This window comes from Diceros bicornis, chromosome 6 (genome assembly GCF_020826845.1).
Source record: "Diceros bicornis minor isolate mBicDic1 chromosome 6, mDicBic1.mat.cur, whole genome shotgun sequence".
Taxonomy (NCBI): Eukaryota; Metazoa; Chordata; class Mammalia; order Perissodactyla; family Rhinocerotidae; genus Diceros; species Diceros bicornis.
This window is the reverse complement of record NC_080745.1, coordinates 63,493,241-63,506,477: the sequence shown is the minus strand read 5'-3', so window position 1 is coordinate 63,506,477 and position 13,237 is coordinate 63,493,241. Positions and strand designations below refer to the sequence as shown.

Below are 13,237 nucleotides of genomic sequence, written 5' to 3'. Positions count from 1 at the left end.
TCCACAAGAATCAGGGTGTGGACTCCATATGGGTGGGGTGTAGAGACAGACCTGGGGGAGGAGCCTGAGAAAGCCTGGGAAAACAGAGTGAAGACCTGAGGGAGGTCCCCAGGAACCCTTCTGAAGATTTAAACTGCACTTAACCCCTCTCTCCCCTAAGCATCTGGTTTCCAGTGGCCCAGTCATACTAATCTTAGTTGGGGTCCTATCACCTGGGGCGGTCCTCTCAAGCCAGATCTAAAGCAGCTCCAGGCTGCCTCTCCCTCACGCATGGCCCTCAGTTGGTCACCAGGCACATGCACACACCCTTTGCCTCATCATCCGTAGAAGTGGAGTTGGCTCCCAAAGCAGATCTTTTTTTGCTCACTCTTTGCTCTGCCTTCTCAATTTGAAAGCCACAGACTTACCTTTAGACTCTTTAGATTTATGTCAGACATGGCCTCCTGGGCCCCCCAAACTCCAGGAGACATATCAGTTTCCCCAAGGAGTCTCCTTGAAGCCCATCCTACCAGGCTTGAGGTGAGGAGAACCCCTCCCTTTAGGGTTGGGATCCCAACTGCCCAAGGGGCTGGACTCATAGTACAGTTTTCAACAAAGAAACTCTCTCAAAAGTCCCCCAAATCTCCAGTTCCTAAACCTCGTTTGCCATCAATATGGGTGAGCCATCTCACCAGTTCTCAACCACGGTGTCTGCCCTTCAACTCCTTTTGCCTGGGGTGTCTTTGTCTTCATGCCTCAGGCAAAACTGGAAGAGGAAGGGTCCCGACTTAATGCCTCATTGTGTGTGTCACTACAACTAGAACATACTGGAAGGAGATACCATACAGTGCTAACAATAGTAATCACTAGAAGTTGGAATTGTGGGTGAGTTTTGTTTTACTTTTATGCATATTTCAATATTCTAAAATGAATTATTTTACAGACAAAAAAAGAATCTAATTCATTTTTTTAAAAAAAGATGTGGTCCCTGGAGCAAACATTGTTGGTTACCTATCTAACCACCATTTCCTCACTCAATCCTCACTAAATAACCCTTCAAGAGTTTTTTCATGTGTTAGGCAGCCTGAAATTCAGAGGTTGGACTCTACTCAGCTCCAGGACTGACACTTATCGGTCACCTAATCACTTGAGGTAATTCCTTTCCTCTTGCCAGTGACTGGCTTAGGAAGGGGCATGTGACAGGAGAGGATAAATAAACTGTGGCACATCCATGCAATGGAATATTATTCTGCAAGGAAAAGGAATGAGCTATCAAGCCATGAAAAGACATGGAGGAACCTTAAATGCGTATTACTAAGGGAAAGAAGCCAATCTGAAAAGGAATCATAATTCCAACTCTATGACATTCTGAAAAAGCAAAATTATAGAGACAATATAAAGGTCAGTGGTTGCCAAGGGTTATGGAGAAGGGAGGGATGAATAGGCGGAGCACAGAGGATGTTAGGGCAGTGAAACTACTCTGCATGATACCATAATGATGGATACATGTCATTATATGTTTGCCCAAAACCATAGAACTACGACACCAAGAACAAACCCCAACGTAAACTATGGACTTTTGAGTAACAATGATGTGTCAGTGTAGGTTCATCCATTGTAACAAATGTACCACCGTGGTGCAGGATGTCCATAGTGGGGGAGGGGTATATGGGTATATCATGCCTGTGTGGGACAGGGGTATATGGGAACTCGCTGTACTTTCCACTCAATTTTGCTGTGAACCTAAAACTGCTTTAAAAAATAAAGTCTATTGAAAATAAAAAGTTAAAAAAAAAAAAGACATGAGAAAAGAAATAGTTCCTTTCCTGCCTGTTAACGAGGCCTTATGAGATGCAATACAGTGTCCAGTGATACAATGTGGAAAGATGGAGAATAGCCGGCTTGTTGGCAGAGGTGACCAAGGGGGGTGTGGCTGGAGTGGTCCGCCCAGTGCAGGCAACTGGGGGTGCAATGGCAGAGAATTTTATTTTATTTTTTTATTTTTTTGCTGAGGAAGATTGGCCCTGGGCTGACATCCATGCCCATCTTCCTCTACCTTATATGTGGGATGCCTGCCACAGCATGGCTTGACAAGTGGTGCGTAGGTCTGTGCCCAGGATCCGAATCTGCAAACCCCTGGCTGCCGAAGCAGAGCGCGCAAACTTAACTGCTACACCACAGGGCCGGCCCTAATGGCAGAGAATTTTAAAACGCTAGTGAAACAACCCAAAAGTCAGTCCATTTTATTATCACCAAGCAGCAGTTTTAAACTATATCAGTGATATAATACCCCTTCCCTAAAAAATCTCTTGTTGGTTTAAGTTCTAAACAAGCGCTATGGTTATTGTTGGGCTTTAATACGTGTTAACTTCCAATTATCACGTTTTCATTATTTATCCCTTAATAAGCATCGTATTCTACATGACAGTTAATTCAGAAAGCTCCCAGTTATTTGGGCAGCCTTTGATATATGCAGACTTAGCTACACATATGGCCATTTTTTTTAATTAATAGACTTTACTGGGGCCAGCCAGTGGCGCAGTGGTTAAGTGTGGGCTCCGCTTCCTCGGCCTGAGGGTTTGCAGGTTCGGATCCCGGGCGCACACAGACGCACTGCTTGTCAAGCCATGCTGTGGCGGTGTCCCATATAAAGTAGAGGAAGACGGACATGGATGCTAGCCCAGGGCCAATCTTCCTCAGCAAAAGAGAGGAGGATTGGCATCAGATGTTAGCTCAGGGCTGATCTTCCTCACAAAAGGAAAAAAAAAAGTCTGAAAAAAAATTAATACGTGTTGTTTTAAGCTGCTAAGTTTGTGGAACTTTGTTTCAGCAGTGACAGAAAGCTAACACATGGACCTAAGGTCTCCCTCTGGCCAGAGACAGAGCTGGCATGAAGACATCCCCGTCCTCACACCATATAGGAATCCTTATCACTGCTTGCAGATGCCAAAACAGAGAAGGCAGGTGTCTTAGGCAAGGTCACACAGTTGGTAAGTGACTGAGCCAGGCTGGAAGCCAGGCCTGTCTGACTCTAGGGCCTCCAATGGGTTTCCTCCATGGATGATCCTGCAGGTGGTGGTGGACTAAATGCCCTCCCTGCTGTCATTGGCAGGTGCTATGGTGACTCGTGGTGGTTTCCGGTGATGATAGGAGCCCACGGCTAAGAAGGGCACTGTGGAGGAGGTGGTTCCCACTCGCAGACTCACAGACTGGCCCCACCTCAATCCCACCTGGTCACCCAGGTGAGTGAGGGGAGACACAGGCCCCCAGTCATTGCTGTCTCAGCCCTCTGTTTGTTTCCTTTACACCACATTTGCAACGACTCCATTTGTACATCTTGCCTTGTGCCCAGCCTCCCCACTCGAATGTCAGCCCTGTGGGAATCCGCATCTGACATGGGCTCCCTGTGCCTACCAGGGAGCCAGGCACACAGTACGTATTCAACGACACTTGCTGAATGGATTATGGAGCAAAAAATGATGACTTCTTTTCCTCCTCTGGATCCCAAGGGAGGCAGGGGCCTGAAATCTCATGCCCAGGAAAATCTGTCCTTTCTCGTCCTTTCCCAGGGCCCCATCTCCTGGGTTCTAGGGCTCCAGCGACTGCTCTCCTCAAGGGGGATGAAGCCCAAACTCTTGCCAGCTCTGCTCCAAGTGACCCCACTCCACCCCACCCAGGGGCTTCCAGGACAGGAGCACCCCCTGCCAGGCAGCCCAGAGCCTCCCACGTTCCCAGACACAGCACCTGCTCCCCCTGCTGGCAGAAGTGGGCAAGCGCATGCAGATCCCTCCACGCTGGAGGCACTGGAAATGCTGGGAAGCAAGAAGGAGGGGCGCCCAGGAGCTCCCAGCCAGGAATCCTGGCCTGAGCCCTGCAGCTGGGAGGAGCCTCCTGCCCCAAGGCTTGCACACCCTGGCCTCAGTACTACGCAGAAGGCTGGCAAAGCAGTAGTAGCAAGGCCTGGATGGGGGACCCCAGACCAGGAATGGGGACATTGCTTTCACCAGAAGGGCATATTATTCAGAGAGAAGGCAGCCCTCTAGCCGCCCAGTCCTGAGAGCTACCTGGTCCCACCCCAAGGTGACAACAGCTAGCACCCACACTTACCACATACATCCCTCATCTACCCTTGCAGCAGTTGTGTGGGTAGATATTATCACTTCCACCATATAGATGAGGAAACTGAGGCACCAAGTAAGTGGTGGATTCAGAATTCCACCCCAGGTCAGACTTCAAACTCTAATAGTCCCTGCTCCTCACATGCCCTATACATGTGTGCTTCATATATCATTGCTAATCCTACCTCCCAGGAGGCCTCGTTACCCTGGATGGTCACGTGTGCCTTCAAAGCCAAGGCTGATTTGCGGGTGGCTGAAGCTGGGCACTGCCTAGGGTGGGGAATGCCCGGCCGCAGGACCAGACAGCACTCTGGGCACCTCCTGACTTGGTGGCCTTGAGCAAATCATTTAACCTCTCTAAACCACTGTATTCTCATCCATAAAAGAAACACAATTCTTGATTTAGCAAGTGGTTGTGGAGATTAGACATTGTGGGTGTCGGGTTCCCAGCCCAGGCATAGAATGGCATAGAATAGCTGTTGTTTGCGGTTATCGTCGTGTTACTGCACGCATCTGTCTCTGACATTCCTCCCATCCCTGGAGTGCGGGCTGGCCATGGTGACTTGCTTCTAATGACTGGAATAAAGCAGAATTGATGGTGTGCCACTTCAGAGAGCTGGCAATGAAAGGCACTACACTTTCCCCATGCTCGCTTCTAGATCACTCGCTCCGCGGAAGCCGGCTGCCACATGGTGAGGACACTTAAGCTGCCCCTGTGGTGTCCAGGCGGCAGCCAGATGAGTGAACTTGGAAAGAAATCCTCCACCCCAGTCAAGCCTTCAGGTAACAGCAGCCTGGCCGACATCTTGACTGCAACCTCATGAGAGGTCTTGAGCCAGAATCACCCGTCAAAGCGGTTCCTGAGTTCCTGACCCACAGAAACTGTGGACATGATAAATGTTTGCTGTTTTAAGTTTGTTGTTTATTAGTTATAAAAATATAACTAACACACTTTATAATCAGCATCCTTGGGCCAGCAATTGCTTTGGGGTTGAGCTATCCCAGTCTCCTCCACAGCTGCCGTCACAGAGAACCTGCACTGAAGACGGTCCAGGCCGTGGGGAAGAAGAATATCTAATATTTACTGAGCACTTGCTGTCTGCCAGGCAGTAAGCTAAGCATTTTACATGTATCTTCCTCACAAAAATCCCAAGAGGAAAATACTGTCTTCCTCATTGTACAGATGGGGAAACTAAGGTGCCAGAAGGTTGAGGAACTGACCCAAGACTCCACAGGGCGGTAGCAGAGCTGGGATTTGACTCAAACTCTATGATTCCAGCACCTGGGGGCTTAACCAGTGTACTGCGTGGCCCCCTGAAGGGCACAGTGGCTCAAGGGCCCCTTCCTTCCTTCTGTCCCACTCCCAGCCCCCACTGGCTCTCCTGTGAGGCTGACTAACACAGATTCTGAGACAAATCCCACCCAGCCTGTTGTCCCTTAGCCAAGGTCGTGCCTCTGCCCTCTCCCTGCTGTCAAGTGAGCCCACTCCTCACCTGCCCCAGCGCCTGGTCACTGAGCACGTTCATAGTGAAAGGGTTGCCCAGGTCATCTAGTTCAGTCCCCCCACCTCCTCATTCATTCAGATGTAGATACAGGCCTAGAGAGAGGCGGTGGCTTATTGATGGACACAGAGGCAGCCCAGGGAGCACTGAGGCCAGAACCCAGGTCTCCTGGCTCCTCTCAATCCAGCCTGCACACTGGTGCCTGCCCCACTGCCCACCATAGGCTCTACCCACCCATCAAATACCTGGAATTGGAACCTGAGGCCAAACTTCCCAGCATCCTCCACTGCCCCCAGCCCCTGAGGGAGCCAGGAGGAGGGGGCTTATCTCCACCTGTGAGGTGGTGTTGTCTCAGCCCACCCCCACGCACCCTGCCAGGCTGCCTTGATTAATGGGCTGGTGCTATCTTATCTCCCAGCTGCAGCGGTTAGGGATTAATGGGTGGTGGCAGGGCCCCAGGCCGGAGGACACATTCTGCCCCCCAGATCAACCTGAGAGCTCCGCAGGAGGGCAGGGAGCAAGAGGAGAGGGGACCAAAGGGGTCTGTTCTCCAGCGGCCATCTTGCTCTCCCACCTGAACTGGCTGAGTCACCGCATAATGTGGAAAGCACCCAGGAGAGTGCCTGGCACGTAATCGGGGCTCAATAAATGGTGGCCATTGTTACACTGGGTGGTTGTTAGCTCTGGGAGTCCTTGGGCCGTGCCTGCTCTGGGGTTGAGCTGCCCTACTTTGCTGGCCAGTGTCTCCGCCACTGGACAGCCCATGGGCTCACTAGGAAGTCACCTCCCCACTCCAGCCTCAAGTGCCCCATCTATAAAATGGGCACAGGGGTGGGTTTGGAAACGGGGTTGCAGATCCAACATTATTTTATTGAGAGAGCTGAGAGTGGGTTTGGGGATTTATTTATCCAGCTGTGAGGCTTTAGCAAACCCCTGCACACACAGCCTCGATTCCCTCATCTGTAAAAGGGGTGTGATAATCTCTGCACTGCCCTCCACACAGCGGTGTCAGGATGAGACAACTTCTGGACAGCCCCATTGGGACCATTCCATGTCATGCTGGGGGGTGGGTTTTGGGCTTCCAGAGGGCGTCAGACACCAAACTCTGACCAAGGGGTTCATGCTGATGTGTGTTGCTGCTCACAGAACCAACCCCCAATCCAGGCTCAGCTCTGGGAGCAAAGGCTGCCTGAGTCACAGGGTCACAGGCTCTCCCAAGGTGGGGCTGAGAAAGGGGGACCAGATGTCCTGCTGTGCCCACGACAGTCCCAGGTTACTCCATTGCCCAGGGGTGATTGTTAAAGCACCCCCTTTCTTTCTCCAAGTGTCCCCCTGTGGATAGTCAGTTACGTGGTCCCTAGGCTGAACGAACAAGGTTTTATCCTCCCTCAGGGACAAAGAGACTCCATCTAATCTGGAGCCAGCGGCCAGCATGTCGGAGGCCAGGCAGTTAAACCCACGAGGGCCACGCAGGGGCCCCGCCTCAGAACCCCATGGCCCAGAGGACTCCCGCCAACCTCTTCCCTAGCTTTCTCAAGAACACGTGCTCACTATATAGGGGGAAGGAAAGCGATGAAGATGAGTGAAGGACGGGAAGGGATAGAGGGAGGCAAGAAGGGAGGGAAAGAGGAAGAGGTAGACTTTCAGATGAACAGACAGAATGAGAGAAGAACAGATGAATGAAATGAGAGAAGGAAAGAAAAACAGACGCATGGATAAAGGGGGAGAGTAGGTGAATGGAGGAAAGGAAGTATGGAAGGATGCTGAAAGCAATGGATGGACGGATGGACCAGGGGAGGGAAGAAAAGAGATGGATGTCAGAGTCCCGCTGGCCCCCACCCCCCATCCCTTTGACAGGGCACAGCAAACAGGGAGCCCAGCAGAGGACTCTATTTCCAGAAGGACATACAGATTGACTCTTTGGGGCCCCAAGAAGCCCCTCTTCCCTCCCCCACTCCAAAGACATTCCTAGGACCACTCCTTCCCCTTCACTCTTTGCCTCTTCCCAAAGGGCAAAGGGCAGCACAGCCAAGAAAAGCTATCTGCTATCAGCCCCATTTATCCCAGCCCTGTTTACTCTGGGTCTGCAATTAACAGAGTCTCCTTCCCAGATCAATTAATAGTGGGGGGCCCAAAGAGGGTACCGGGAGCCCCGACAGGCCAGGTTACTCATTGATAAACGACGGGGTCTTGACCGAGGCTATTCCCTAATCCTATCCTGAGGTGTCCCATCAGCCACCCCTTCCTGACTCTCAAAGATGCACCGAGGTCCAGGCAGTTCTTAGCTCAGAGAGTCTGACATGGGATGGCGCTAGAAAGCCCCGCCTTGAGGTGTGAGGGTCTGTACGGGTGCAGCTGGGGGCCTGGATCTGCCTTCATCTAGGCAGCTCCTGGGATCAGGGTAAACATACGCGTAGCCTGGTGGTGAAGATCATGGGCCCTGGGGAGGGACCAGACCCAGGTTCATAAACCCATCTCTTCCCACTTACCAGCTGTGCGACCTTGGGCAGTGACTTAATCTCTCTGAGCCTCAGTTTTCCCCTCTGTAAAATAGGGATGGTGGTAGGACAGACCTACATCAAAAGGCGCTGCGTGATGGAATGAGTCAACACACGTAACACACAGCATGTCAATCATCGGCCACAGCTTTGGGCTCCTTTGCAGACCCTGGGGCACCCTTCTCAGCCTTCTCATCCTCCATGCTCCTTCTCCTCTCCCATGAGGTCCCCTCAGGTACCACGGACACCTGGAGGTCCCATTTCCTCACTGCCCAGAAGGACTCCAGAGGTTCCTGGTGGTACAGTACAGTAGCCACCAGCTACATGTGGCTATTTACATTTAAATTAACTAAAATTAATACGATGCAGCCATTAGAAAGGAACATAGTACCGATACAAGCTACAACATGGATGAACCTCGAAAACATTCTGTTAAGTGAAAGAAGCCAGACACAAAAGGTCACATACTGTACAACTGCATTTATATGAAATGTCCAGAATAGGCAAATCCATAGACAGAAAGTAGATTAGTGGTTGCCAGGGACTGGGGGGAGGGGGAGTGGGGAGAAACTGCTTCATGTATACAGTTTCCTTTTGGGGTGACAAAAATGTTTGGAACTAGAGAGAAGCGGTGGTTGCATAACATCGTGAATGTACTAAATGCCACTGAATTGTTCACTTCAAAATGGTTAATTTTATGTTACGTGAATTTCATCTCACCAAAAATAATTAAATTAAAAATTTGGTTCCTCAGTAGCAGAAACCACATATCAAGTGCCCAGTAGCCACACGTGGCTAGGGGCTACCAGACTGCAGAGCACAGATACAGAACATTTCCATCATCGCAGAGTTTTTTAAACAAACTTGACCTTCAGGTAATCAAATAATAATAGTGATAAAACCTCTTCACATATATGATCTCATCTGACCCTCTCAGTCGGGTGGCATTATTATTTTCCTTTAAGAAATGGGGAAACTGAGACCCAGAGAGGGGAAGCGCAGCCCCAAGGTTGCACAGGAAGCGGCATGCCGGGACGTGCACTGGGGTCTTTAGGCACCGAGTCCAGGTCTTTTGTGCCTCCCTCAGAGATGGGCCCGGGAAGTAACAACCAATCTCTCCGCGTGGCCATCCTGCTCACGGATCTGACTGCTGGTTTCCTCCTAGATCTAGTTTCTCCTCCAGGGGCTCTGGCACCAGTTTAAAGCAGGAAAGGGTGTGAAAGCGAGGTCTGGAAGCTGAAGGGTGCTGGGTTCCTGTTTGCAAAAACTCTGGCGAAGAGGACTTATTGCCAAGAGATTTGGAATTTTAACAAAAATTCCAGGAAGCCAGAGGCTGGGTAATGTGAGCGGAGGGGAAAGAATGCACCTTTTCCTGACCCCAAGTTGCCTGGCCACAGAACTAGGTCAAGAGGGCACCGCCTCTTTGTCTCTAGCAGACCCCGGGCTGTCTTCCGAGCACTCCGGGGTGGGCTGGGGAGGAACACACCTCAGGCTGAAAAGGCCTGAAAGTCTTCCTGACCTTGGCACAATCCGGACTCGTGGGGCAGTGGAAAAGCACGGAACCTAGGGAGAGTCCGCTATGCCAGCTCCATCACTTACTGCCTGGGCAACCTTGAGTAAGTTACTTTACCTCTCTGAGCTTCAGCGTCCTCATCTGTGAAATGGGGCTTCACTGTGCATGCCTCCCTCAGATGCTGTCGGATGAAGCAAGATAACAGATGGGACTCCCAACACCCTATAAAGATGGATTATCCTCCCCAGGAGCCTAGCGGTTCTCAGCCACTGTCCTCACGAGGATCTCTCCTTAGGCACGAACCTCTGGGAAGTCTTCAGGCTCAAGTCCTCATTAATAATAACACTGATAACAGCACCGGGCGAGACTCACTGAAGGGTGATTATGAAATCCCAGACGGAGGATGGGCTGGCTGCCCTGCCTGTACTCAGAATGTGTGTGGTGGAGTCAGATCCATCTGGAAGATTCCCCGCTGTGTGACCTTGGGCAAGTTCCTCAATCACCTCCGATTTCTCAACTGCAAACAGGAAGGATAACAACATCTACCCCTCGGCATCACTGAGAGGTTTAAATGAGATAATAAAGCACTTAGCACAGTGTCTGGACTCCCCAGTGTCTGCTGACACCATTATTAATCAGATCCCTGAGCTGGACGCTGCAAAGGTAAGAGGGACATGAATCCAACTAACTACATCCCCAGGCAGAGGGGGCAGGTGGTGCGGAGCTTCCAGAAGGGAGAGAGTTCTCATTTCAGCCTCAAGGAGGCCCATGAGCCTTGGAGAGTGGCTGTGACCAGCAGGGGGAGGGGGAGAAGAGAGGAGCAGGCGCGGCCCCCTCTGAGGCCAGCATTTCCCATGCTGGTCCCCAGACCACTGCATGGAACCACCTGGGAGGGACATGTGTAGAACTGGAGTTTGCAGGTGGCCCAGCAATCTGAATGCGTATTTTAACCAGCTTCCAAGGTGATTGCTTCGCACACTGCAAATGTGGGAACCTCTCTCCTCTCCTGGCTGTGGGGTGCGCCCTGTGACAGCCCAAGTCAGCCAGCCTAGTCCAGGTAGGCCTGGGGGGCCAGGGACAATTCATAGCCACAGGACATTAACCCCAAACCTCACCTGCCCATCATACTCCTAAGAATTAAACAAAAACAAGAAGAAAAACCATGCGGCATAGGCAGGGGTGAGAAGTAACAACTGGCACAGCACAGACACACCCATTTCAACAGCTATCCACTGGGTCAGAATAGACTCTGACCAATCAGAACAGAGGTCTGACCAATCAGAACAGCCACATCGGGCCCAGCCAGCTGCACAGAGGCCCTGGATGTCAGCCGGATGAGGCCCTGGAGAGAGGTCACGTTGGACGGGGGCCATTGTTGGGTACAGCATGCACGCGGGTAGGGCTCTGGGCCCCGTCCCAGGCCTAACCACTCTTGCCTTCCTCTCTTCTGCTTTATCTGCTGAGTTCCCACAAGCCACAGCATCTGAAAACAGGACTGCCTTACTTTAAAAACACCAGCAGTGAAAAGCATTGATTTACGAGTGCTTCTCAACAAGGGCTCTATCAGCCTTTAGGGCAGGACGATTCTTGGTCACGCAAGGCTGGGCTGGATAGCACAGGAATTTAGCATCCCTGGCTCCTGCCCACTAAACGCCAGTAGCAGCGCAGTCGTCCTGATGACCAAACCCAGCTGAGAAACACTTCTAGCTCAACTCTCCTCACTTTATGAGTGAAGCAGTCCAGACCTGAGAAGCCAAGCAACTGGCCCAAGGCCATGGCAGCTGGGTCGAGGGGAGAAGAGGAGAGCCACAGAAGCCAGCTGAGCCCAAGTTCAGACAACCCTAGTCAGGGCCTGGTTCCCCAGAAGTGGGCCAGAGGGAAGTGGGCACAGAGAGCCTCATGTGGGAACCCATACCCTGAACCGCCAGCTGAAAGGACTAGGACCAGGTAGTCCCTACTGTGGCCTGAATCCTCAGCAGGAGCACAGAAGAGCCACTCTGGGGCCAGGCAAAGAAGCTGCTGAGACCACCAGCAGGCGCCCAGCAGTTCCCAGGCCAATGCCCCAGCTCCCTCCCAGCAGAGGACAATTGCTCCATTGGCCAGGGTCCGGGAGAGGAGATTCAGTGGCTCTTCCCCACCCGCACCCTCTCCTTAATGAGGCCTTTGTTTGTGCAGGGTTCCCCCAACAGCTGGCCCCCCCAACCACTCCTGCCCTGGGTTTCCCCTCCACAGTCCTGCCCTCGAGGACCTCCTGGGGGCCTCCTGACTTCCTCCCCCGCCCCCAGAGCACAAAGGCCCCTGAGGCCTCTCTGACCTGCCATTCCCCTGGCTGGGCCACTCACTTCCCCCTCCCAGCCTCCGTTTTTTAAATTAATCAAAGATGCATGGACTGCCAATGACTTCTGTTCAGCATGAGAGAAGGAGTTCCGTCCTGAGAGCGGGTAATTCCAGCCAAAAGCAAAGAAATCTGCTGTTTTATTTACAGGCAAATGAACCATTCCGTGTTGATTTGGGGAAACATGGAAAACAGTTTATGAGTCTTTACTAGCGCCTTACCAGACCCTGGGTGGTCAGGAACCACCAGAAGAGAGACCAGCTTCCAACTGAAACATCTTAAAAATCCGGGGTCCCCAGGGCCCACACAGCCATAGCCCGGCGGAGAGAGTGGGGAGCGTGCCCTGGCTGCCTCCTGTGATTGCAAACAACTCTTTGAACACTTAAACTGGAGCAGTTTTAAGCATCTTCAGGTACTTCTCATTTAATCTTACCAACAAATCTGTAAAAGAAAGTTTCTGTTTTGCAGAAGGGGAAACTGAGGCACAGGGAGTTGGGTCTTACCCGAGTTCCCACAGTGGTAGATGCAAAATCCTAATAACAAGTGCCTCTGACTCTGTGTTCAGTGCTCACCCTACTTTCCACAAAGAGGAGGCTTTAGGGCACCTCTCCACCCTCCACCAGGAAGTCACTCCAGTTGTGATTATAAGCTCTTTGTGTGTCTGTTCATCAGCTGGCTGCCCCTCTAGACCCTGAGCTCCCTGAGGGCAGCAGCCTTGCCAACCAGAGTCAAACCTGCAGCCACCTCAGTTACTTGACTGTCTGCTCTGGCCCTGGGGCCCTCCTCCCCTGCAAGGCAGTTGGGGTCAGTGCTCAACAGGATGGAACTCCCCGCAACCACTTCTCACATGCAGGCAGGAATCCACAGCCACAGAGCGAAGTCCTGGGTTTGAGTCCTAGCTCTGCTTCTTGGCTGTGTGACTCCGGGCAAGTTACTGAACCTCTCTGGGTCTCAGTTTTCTCATATTAATGGCGATAATAATGTGTCCCTCACGGTGCTACTGGGATAACTAAATGAGATAATGTATGGGAAAGCACAGAGCGTAATGCCAGGCACCTAGGATGACCTAAACAAGTATTCAAGAGAGGGAGGGAGGGAAGTCAACATGAGCTTAGGGGGCTTGTCCGTCACCCCCAGGCCCTCAGCAAGCATGACATACCATTCAACTTACTCCACGAGGTCCCCACCAGCTCTCTCTACAATCGCCCTATAATCCTCCTGATCGTCCCTGGGCCTCCCAAGAATTCCAACAGAGCCCAAAAACGGTTAAAGGAAGCTGGCTCCAGCCTAAG

The 13,237-nt window shown here is 51.7% G+C and overlaps 1 protein-coding gene across 4 annotated transcripts in view; it reads right to left on the bottom strand.

The window, feature by feature from the left end:
• Positions 1–13,237, bottom strand: part of ZFYVE27 (zinc finger FYVE-type containing 27) — a 66,047-nt gene that overhangs the window by 13,716 nt on the left and 39,094 nt on the right. Inside the window, exon 12 of one of the 4 annotated variants that reach the window (XM_058543693.1) lies at positions 8,792–10,127. The exons of the other annotated variants lie outside the window; for them this stretch is intronic. Within the exon in view, the coding sequence (XP_058399676.1) occupies positions 9,979–10,127 (149 nt within the window). The 3' untranslated portion in view covers positions 8,792–9,978. Of the gene's footprint in view, positions 1–8,791; positions 10,128–13,237 lie in introns of those variants that run through there. 4 annotated transcript variants of the gene reach the window in all.